Here is a 10,132-nt window from a genome sequence, read left to right on the forward strand (position 1 = left end):
TAAAAACAACTTCTGCCGACACACTTCAGATGCCATCAACTGGTCTGACTGTCAAGAAACAATCAATCTATCAATAAACTGAAAATAAAAATAAGAAATTAAACGTAATCGTGTAATGTGTTTGGGTCTGGGTTGCACAGCAGCAGAGAAGTCCTGGTTTTGAATCCCAGCTCGGAGACATCAAAGTTTGGATGTTCTCCGTGTGCATGCGTGGGTTCTCTCCGGGTACCCCGACATGATTAATTGATCTTTACAAATTGCCCTTAGGGTTGAGTGTGCATGACTGCCCTGTGATGGACTGCCGACAGATCCAATGAGGACCCTGCCTCTTGACCAATGACTGAAGGAGATGGGCACCAGTGACCCTGCACTACAGACAACGGAGGATGTTTGGCCGTGCTCCCACCAGATGGCAGTATTCTCACTTTTGATCGGCTAATTTAAACTTTTCTTTTTATTAGAAAATACCTGAAACAATGTATGAAACAAGTCAAGGAAGTACATTTGATTAGGGCTGGACGATATAGAAGAAAAAAGCATATCGATAAAATAGAAATCATATTGATCGATATCGATAATTAAAATTAAAATACACGTTTTAAGTGCAGCACTGGCCATTTTTTTGCTGCTGCTTCATTACCTATTTTTAGGTAAAGAACACTGAATTCAAACTCAACCTTTCATTCAACCAACTTTTTACCAAAACAGTAAATATGTCTATATATATATATATATATATATATATATATATATATATATATATATATATATATATATATATATATATATATATATATATATATATATATATATAGACTTAGACAAACTTTATTGTAATTTTGTATGCACAGAGTGCGTACAGAAGGAAAATTCATTTGCATACAGCTTAAGAATTTCAGTGAATTGCAGTGGATTCCAGAATAAAGTAGCTTTGCAGGATAATAAAGTAACTTAGCAGGATAATAAAGGACCTTTGCAGGATAAATAAAGTAACTTTGCAGGATATAAAGTAACTTTGCAGGATAAAAAAGTAATTTTGCAGGACAGTTCCAGGTTAAAGTGTACAGTGATTTCACAGTACAGCATATATATATATATATATATATATATATATATATATATATATATATATATATATATATATATATATATATATATATATATACGTGTGTGTGTGTGTGTGAATGCTGGAGATAGGCACCAGCAACCCCCTTGACCCCATGAGGGATTAAGCAGGTCAGAAAATGGATGGATGGATGGATATGTGTATATATATATATATATATATATATATATATATATATATATATATATATATAGTTATTGAATTATCGTCCGGCCCTAAATTGATAAAACTATAGTTCTCACATCAGAGGTTGTAGATAATTTTAATATATGTCTTATAGCTGTGAAAAAGTATTTATCCCCTTACAGATTTTTTTCACTTCTTGTTTTTCACACAAAAATGTGTCGGATCATTTATTAAATTTTGTTATCAGACAAAGATAACCTGGGAAAACGTAAAACAAAACAGGTAAACCCTGTGCGATGACATGAAGAAGGCTAAACGATCTCATCCTGTGATCTGAATGTGGAGAGGTTGGTGAGGACAACAGATCCTGCAGGAATCTTTGCTCCTTTGTCAGGGGACGGTCTATAAAAAAGGGGGAAGGGGGCTTTGCTTGATTCTTTCTTCCCGCTTGGACACACTTGAGCGCAGCTGAGGGAAAGCTTGGTTTGCTTCCAGTTGCGTGTTTGCTGAGGAATTTAATTCCTGGAGTGGTTGCTTAAGGCAAATCAGCACAGTTATCAGATTTCTGTCACCTGCATGTCGCTCCCTGCCAAAAGGAGGGGCTGGAAATCAGTTCATTAAGTCCTTTCTTCTGGGTTTCATTAGAGGAGCCAACCACTGTGATTCCCACACGGCTTCATGTTAACCTACATAACTGAACGGCCAATTACGCATTTGTGGGGATTTCTGCAGGTGGGAATCAAGTGTATGCTTACTTGTTTTTGTCATGTTTTTTGGGTTTCTTTTGTAAGTCGAGTTTGTTCTTTTTTTGGAAATGCATGAGCTTATAATGACTTTCTGCAGGTTTTACTAGTGGTGTCAATTCCTACATTGAAGTTTTTTTTATAAACTGGTCTAAATCCCCAAATGTGGCAGATTTGTTGTTAGTTGATGGTCACTGTTTGGTTTTATGATCAAAGAACACGACCATTGGTTTTACTACAAAAGGAGAGGTTTGCTGCAAGTCTTTTGTATGTTGCAATGACAATAAAGATGATATTATATTATATATTGTTATTATTTTCCTTATTTAGGTTTAAAGATTTACTTTGATTCTGTTTTATTCTGGGTTGAACACCACCTGGATACATAACAACATTTAAGAACAAATATGAAGGTAAAGTTGTTAATATCTAAAAGTGTAAAACTAACCTCTAAGGCTTTGGGACACCAGAAAACCGCAGTGGGAACCATTAACTACAAGCAGAGAAAACGTGGCACAGTGGAGAACCTTCTCTGGAGGGGCTGAACTACCAAAATAACTCCAAAATGCGCGTCAAAGTTCAGAAATATTTCTTAGCTGAAACAAAAAAAACCTGTTACCCAAGAGAAAATGATGCTCCAATGACATCACGGTTGATAGTTTTAGGTGATGCTTTAATCTGCTGTCATCTTATCCAGAGTGTCCTTGTAAATGAGATTTCAATGTTTTTTTCCTGTGTAAATAAAGTATAAATCACATTAAAAGAAAACAAAAGCTATGCGGCTGCTTTGCTGCTTCAGGACCTGGACAACTTGAAGGAAAAGGAGAATATCTGTCCATCTCAAGTTTAACCTCAATCAGGAAAATGATCCAAAGCAAACAAACAAGTGTACCTCTGAATCAAACAAAACATACAACAATTTAGTGGTGGCCTAGTCAAAGTTTGGATCGAAATCCAACAGAAATGCTGTGACGCTAAATTAAACAGGCCTTTCTTGCAAAAAAAAAAAGAAGTTATTCTGTAAAGAGGAGCATGTCAAAACAGTTTAGGCTCTGCCAGATTAAATAGAAAGTTTATGTGTAAATCAGCTGTGAAGTCTTATTACAGATTCTCAATTAGTTTTCAGGTCTGGGCTTTGACTGGGCCAAAGGTCGGTGATCATAATCTAGTCGTTACATCCATCTTACTGGAAAGCTTACATAGCGGTTCACACGCTCGTGACGAAGTGCTTCCCATGATGCAGTGAATGAGCTCGTATCTTGCTTTCCTGTCAGGATACTCGTTCTTGTGTTCAGTGAGTGGAGGAAACAAGCTTGAGGAGGAGGAGGGAGGGGGGGGGCTGGCTGCTGCAGTCTTAAAACAACAGGATGCCCAATACGTCACAGGCAGCAGGAAAAAAGGTCCGGAGAAGTCCTCACAAACGTGCCCACATGGAAGTAAACACATCATAATTTTTCTGATGAATTGGGGGCAGGATATTACTAAGTCAGAGCTTCAAGAGACTGCTGACCTTTGTGGACCGACTTCTACTACTGGGAAGATAACAGAAGCAAGCCTGGACCACAGCGTTTCACCTTCGGTCATAGTTGTGGTCATCCTGGGAACAATGGGAGCCTTTAATTGGCGGAGAACCTTTTAAAGAGGCAGCTGTTGTTTATCAGCGTTTAAGCAATATCCTCAGCTGCTTTGAACACTTCTGAATATGTTTATTACGATAATCATTTGCTTAAATGGTTGCCAGAGTGAATAAATATATATTTTGAAAAGACCATATAAAAACAAACAAACATTTACTTTTCTAACTTCCAGCAGCAGCTAGCTGTGCTGCGATGCTGGTGTTCGCCGGTCCGTAACAGGAACATTTAGGGGAAATTTAGTTTCAAAACTATTGTACATTTTGGTTATGATTCAGCTTTATTTAATTTAAAACCATAAAAAAGTGTTAAAAAGTCTCTCTCCGAAAAGGTCCTGTGACATTTCTCCTGTAAGAGGCTCTGAGCAAACATAAATACACATTTTCATACAAATGATTTGAGCCTAAATATATTTAGACTGGTTTATAGCACACTGTAAACATTGCTAGCTGAGGATTTCTAAAAAAATATATAATTTTTTGCAAAAATTTGATCACAGTGATGATAAATGGAAATTTCTAATGCCCAAAATAATCAGATAAAACGACTGAGAGAAATGAAAGCTAGTTTGATTTTACTGACTGGTCTCTCTATTTGCAGCCTGTGTTTAATAGTTGGCTGTAAAACAGTTTTTTCCAACTTGTAAAACATAGTTTTAGGTTAAAATAAAAACATTATGTAGTGATCGACCGGTTTCCTCAGAGCTAGGCGGCAGCAGGTATACAGGGACAGCTGAACCCAGAGGCTGCACTTCCTCTCTGGAACACAATCCCTCCCTTCCATCTGATTACAGCAGCACGTAATCCCCGATTAATCATAGGTAAAATAATAATCATTTGAGTGCTGGAGCTCCATTATCACGCCGGTGATGACTAAGTGCTGGGAGTCACAGGAAGAGCCCTCACTGGACTGTGGGATAAGGTCGTAAAATTAAACTGGTGACCGAATGTTGAAAATGAGCGCCTTGTGGGGCTAATGTTTTCATATTTGTGGAAAATTGTTGATTTCTGCTAACAAACCAAACTCTAGTGTCTACTTTTAGGAGGGTTAATAAAGATCCACAGCACCTTGGAAAAGTATTCATACTATTCACCTTTTTCACATTTTGTCCCGATAAAATCCCACACCTTGATGCATTTTGTTTGGGCTTTATGTAATAGACCAAACCCCTAAAGTTACGGTAGATATTTATATTTAACGTCTGTTCTCCGTGAGCGAATGGAACCACAGTTTGTCTGCAAGAAGACTTGCTCTACAGAGGATACCGTCTTTCTGGCATCTAACATGACTCCGACTCATCTGCAGCGTCCCAACATCTACGTTAGGATGCTATTCATGGACTCCAGCTCAGCCTTTAACACCATAGTGGTCCTGAAGCTGCACACACAGGGATTATCTCCACCTCTCTGCTCCTGGTTGAGTCCCCAGCCTTGCTCTCTTTCCCCATGACTGCTCAGCTCTGCAAACATGGTTGTGAAGTTTGCGGACGACACCGCTGCGCTGGGCCTCAGGAGGTAATAATAGACTATAGGAGGTCCAGGAGCACTGAACACGCTCCTCTCTGCATATATGCGGAGGTAGTGGAGCGTGTGGACAACATAAAGTTCCTGGACATCCACATCTCCTGCGACCTCTCCTGGACTTTGAACACCTCCCACCTGGTGAAGAAGGCCCAACAACAGCTCTTCTTCCACAGGAAACTGAAATGGACAGGACTTCCCACTAAGAGGCTAATAAACTTTTACATTGCTACAATAGAAAGCATTTTCGGGATGCCGTCTGCAGGACCTAGACACAGACTTCATCCTAATACCTATTTTAGGTACGTGTGTCAGGATACGCCATGATAAGTGTTGTCTGAATAGTGCAGTCAGTGAGGAAGGAGGTAGGAAAAGGAGCCTGTATGCTTCCTCTCTCAGCTAATTTAGCATAGGAACCTCATAATGTCCCTTACTGGCGCTTAGGAGCTATAAGGAATCCCAAAATCCTTTGCGTGACATGATGTATAGCTCTGCCCACCCCACGGAAATTACTTAAAATGTCCACAGAGAAGAGCGTGCACTGTTTGTAGTACATTTTCAGAAGGCCGTAGGCCCGGATTTGACTTGTTTCCCTCACATAATGACGTGCCTGAAATCAGCACAGCAGTCCGAAGCTCCTTTCCTCCTTACGGCAGAGTTCTTACCGTTGACCGTACGAAAGGAGCAGGGGGACAGGAGCTGGGGGCTATGATTAAAAGTTGGATGGAGCCACAGTCTATGCTGCATGAGTCCAGAAAAAGGGCCAGACAAACTGCCGCAGATCCCACTGACCCTGGCAATTTGACCCACTTTCATCAGGGAAGCGATTCAGGAACAGAAAAATCCAGAATGAACAGATTTACAGCTTCTGCCCCACAGCTGTAAGGGCAATCACCCCCTGCAGACATTCAATTAACATGTCCCCCTACATGGCTGATGGAAGTTTAATTGATAATTAGTTTTTTTTTTCTTATATAAAAACACTTCATTAACTGCTGGTATGTGGATTTTACAGGCACACAATAAAAAAATCCTGACAATTTTCTGGTGGTTTAGCATGATAGCTGTCTACTAAACCCCCTTCTTCATGTGGAGGACAGCTGCAAGATCAAGGAGCTGTTTTTTTTTCTTTTATTCTTTCGAACAAAGTTCAAGGGGAGGTGGATGTGAGCGAAGGACATTTCAAGAATAAACACAATGAGGGAAAAAGGGACTCAAGGGGAAAAAGTCACAGGGAGAAAAATAAAGAGGCGATAAAGAAAGGCTCGGAGGAGAATCGGGGGTTATTCTGGGCCCGGCGCGCTTCCTGCAGGTGATGGAAATGAATGAGTGATTTCTGGAACAATTGCTGAGCAGCAAGTGGAGCGATGTAGGAGAGAGGTGGAGGAGGGCGTGTGGGTGGAGGTGGTGGTGGTGGTGGTGGTGGTGGGGAGGGGGGGGGGGGTCGATGTAAACTTCACAGAACCTACAAGGTCACACGAAATACAGGCGTAATGTTTTCGCTGGAAGATTGTTTACGTCGTCTTCAGGTCTCCCGTAAACAGGGAAAAGAACTGATTCATTACGAGCGAGTGGGAGTGGGTCTAACGAGCCGCCAGCACTTACAACAACATGCCAGGACACACCCCCCCACCCTGGCCGGGTGCTTAAAAGCAGCAGCGCTGGACCGGAGAGGCAGACCTGGGATCTTTACAACCAGCAGCACGCCACTCATGATTTCTGCCAGAAGAAACAGCAGAGCATCCCAACTTCTCTGTGAGTAAAACCTGTTTTAGAAGTCAGCTTTAGTCCTTCACTGTTGTTAAGTCAGATTTATTTTCATTAATTACCTTTTTAACCATAGGCGGAGGCGGTATGGAGACGACATTTCTGCTGCTGCTGATGGTGTCTTTGACTTGTGCTTCCCCACTGAGACAAACTCAAAGGTCAGCGCAACCTCTCTCCCTGCAAAGCAATGTAAAACGAAATTTAATCAGTGCACAAGTCACTATGACTTTATTTGGATCTATAGTTATACATATGTATATATAGACTTATATATGTATATATTTGTATTACTTTGTGTGGGATGTTGTAAATATATATGTAAAAATGTTTATACATCTGGAGCATGTAACAAAAGTAATTTCCCTCTGGGATTATTAAAGTATGTCTGATTCTGATTTATGATAGGAACATACATTTTTAAATTACTTTTTAATTAATTTTATAAATATTTTTAATTACTCTTAATTAATTTGAACAGTTTTAACAGTTTTTAGTGATCTTATTTTTCTATTTTAGCTTTGTCTGTGTTTTCCTCGTCTATTTTAATCCTACCCTTATCTTCAGCTGTATCTACAGCACTTTGACGTTCATAGTTATGTTAAAGTGCGTTATAAATAAAGGGGGTATAGTATGGTAAATACAAAGCTAACAATACCGTTAATAATGAAGGCGTAGATACTTTGTAAATCCTTAATAAGTGGTTTTAAGGTGCTTTTATGAAAATATAGCATACATCCTATATTGATGTTTATTTTAAAGGAGAGGCTTACTTTTATCTCTTCACTGGCCCTTTAACTAACGTGCTGTACCTGCTTATTGTTGACTTGTAAAGTCTGTATAATTGAAAATGTTTTATTGTAAAGCTGTAGTCACTGAAACCGAAGCAGGATGATTATAAATCATATTGTCACACCGCGCCGTTCCAGCAGGATCGGAGCAGACACTAACCTCTCAGGGGGAGACGTCCAGACTCTGAATTCAGAGAGGTCAGAGATCACGCAGAGGCTGCATGCACCCAAACTGAAGATCATCCCGTTTCAGCCAGACGGAAAACAGATTGAGCTTCTCGCTCTAAAACACAGGTATAAGTGGCTCTCTCAGAAACCTAAATGTCAAACTGATGATTATTTTGTATTTTAACAGTTGTTTGTTTTTCAAATTTTGTGTCCTCAACGACAGCCTGAACACAAATTTACGTCCCCGTCGTGCAGCTCTGCGAGGATGCCAGCTCGGGACGTGCCAGCTTCACAACCTGGCCAACACTTTATACCAAATCAGCAAGACGAACGGGAAGGAGGAGTCCAAGAAGGCCAGTGACCCGCAGGGATATGGACGATAGCGCCGGAAAAAATAACACCTCACAAGAACAGAGGAAGCGACTCCATTGTTTAAAAATATCTACATGAGTTTAAACTACCTGGTACTGTGCAAATATGTATCGTGGACTTACAACCTCACTGAAAAGTTTATTTATTTAAGTAAGATTCACTGAATGTATGTATTTAGTAATTAATCAACGTCACCCATATGAAGGGTAAGTCACCAAAGAAGCTGGCTCTTCACAGGGTGCTGTATCATAGCAAATTAATGGAAAGTTAAGTGAAAGGAAAAAGTGTAGAAGAATAAGCTACACAAGTAGTGGGGGTAATATTAGAATTAAAAATGCTTTTTTTATATTCCAATTTTCTGAGAGTTCATTAGCTGTAAGCCACAATTATTATAATTACTAGAAATAAAAGCTTGAACTATATCACTCTGAGTGTAATTAACTTATATTTCAATTTAAGATGTTAAGTTTTGAAATAAAGTTCCATTTAGTTTATTTATACACCACCGATTCACTGATTTTATCTAAATGCACTTTAAAACACCAAATCATCAAGTTTATATATATATATATATATATATATATATATATATGCTAGTTTCAATCCAATCAAGCCAGTCAGCGCGATGAAGTATGCGCTTATTATGTTAACGGATGAAAAGCTTTCTTCTGGCAGGGGTATCAACCCTCAAAGGCTGATGTTCTGCAGGTGTTAAAATGTGTCCTGGCTCCAGCAGAGCTGATTTAAATGGCCTAATTACTTCCCCGCATGTCACCTGGCTCTGCAGCAGCCTGCTTTGACCCATCAACGGTATCCAGGTGCGTTGAATAAGAGCAACATAAAAAACATGCAGGACACCGGCCCTTGAGGACTGACTTCAGACACTTGTACTGAAGAAGCCGAGCTGACTTTGCAGCAATCCCTCCTCCTAGACAAGCATACAGCGATAGTGGAAAGAAAAATTGTCCTTTAACAGGAAGAAACCTCCAGCAGAACGAGGTTCAGTCTGAGCAGCCGTCTTACGAAACTCTGGAGGGGTTTTACAAAACCAAGATAGCGGGCTAAGCTGTGATTTTCCAGATATTCTGGCCGAATTAGACCTGGACTCGTTTTCATAAAAGCAGTAACGCAGAAGTCACCATGCTGATTTATTGTGTGCAGCCAGCCTGCTCCTGACCAGGCTAACAGCCTGTCTAATCTGTTCAGTCAGTGGTCACAACGATCAGAAACCAATGAGTTTTGTCATTGATTCTGTTTTTTTTATTCCTGTTTTGGTACTTTTTCATTAGTTTGCATTAAAATACCACTGACACATATTGGCATTCAGTCAAGTACTTTCATTATTTAACATCATGAAGGTAACCTGTACCATCGATAACTTTATAATTATCCATGTGGCGGTTGTTACTGTTTGATTGTGGTTTTTTTTGAAGACTGGTGTTCTGAGTTTGACAGAAAGGCCTTTTATAGATAATTGCATTGATTGAGGGGATTAGAAAAACGGCTGATGAAGAAGCTCAGGTGTTGTCAATAAAGTCCAGAGTTACACCATTTTCCACCATCTATCAGATTCTGTGGCTCTAGGGGGCGCTGTTTTACCGACTTCTCCAGAACAAACATTGAGCCTTTCAAGTGCACAGACTCAATCTCCCAGCCCTAAAAGAAAAACTACACAGACCATAAGGCCCAGTGACTTAAAAACGGTTAAAGGAAAGAATGTTGTAAGGTGTTATCTTTTATCATGGACACGTCATTTTCTTTCATCTCAGGTTGGCTTTATTTCTTATCCTGGATTTCTAAATTCTGCTTTTCTGAAACAGCCCTTGGGTTTGAGAACACAGAGCATGCGCAAAAAAACAGAAAAGCTTTGATCCAGGAGTACTCTCTG

The 10,132-nt window shown here is 39.7% G+C and overlaps 1 protein-coding gene across 1 annotated transcript; it reads left to right on the forward strand.

Annotated features, from left to right (window-relative positions):
- Positions 1–6,796: 6,796 nt before the first annotated feature.
- On the forward strand, positions 6,797–8,595 carry LOC105926672. The gene is made up of 4 exons (XM_012863073.3): positions 6,797–6,904; positions 6,993–7,074; positions 7,846–7,998; positions 8,096–8,595. Exons 1-4 carry the CDS (start codon positions 6,862–6,864, stop codon positions 8,253–8,255), a joined length of 438 nt encoding a protein of 145 aa, XP_012718527.3. The 5' UTR covers positions 6,797–6,861; the 3' UTR covers positions 8,256–8,595.
- Positions 8,596–10,132: the final 1,537 nt, after the last annotated feature.

Source organism: Fundulus heteroclitus, chromosome 10 (genome assembly GCF_011125445.2).
Source record: "Fundulus heteroclitus isolate FHET01 chromosome 10, MU-UCD_Fhet_4.1, whole genome shotgun sequence".
NCBI lineage: Eukaryota > Metazoa > Chordata > Actinopteri > Cyprinodontiformes > Fundulidae > Fundulus > Fundulus heteroclitus.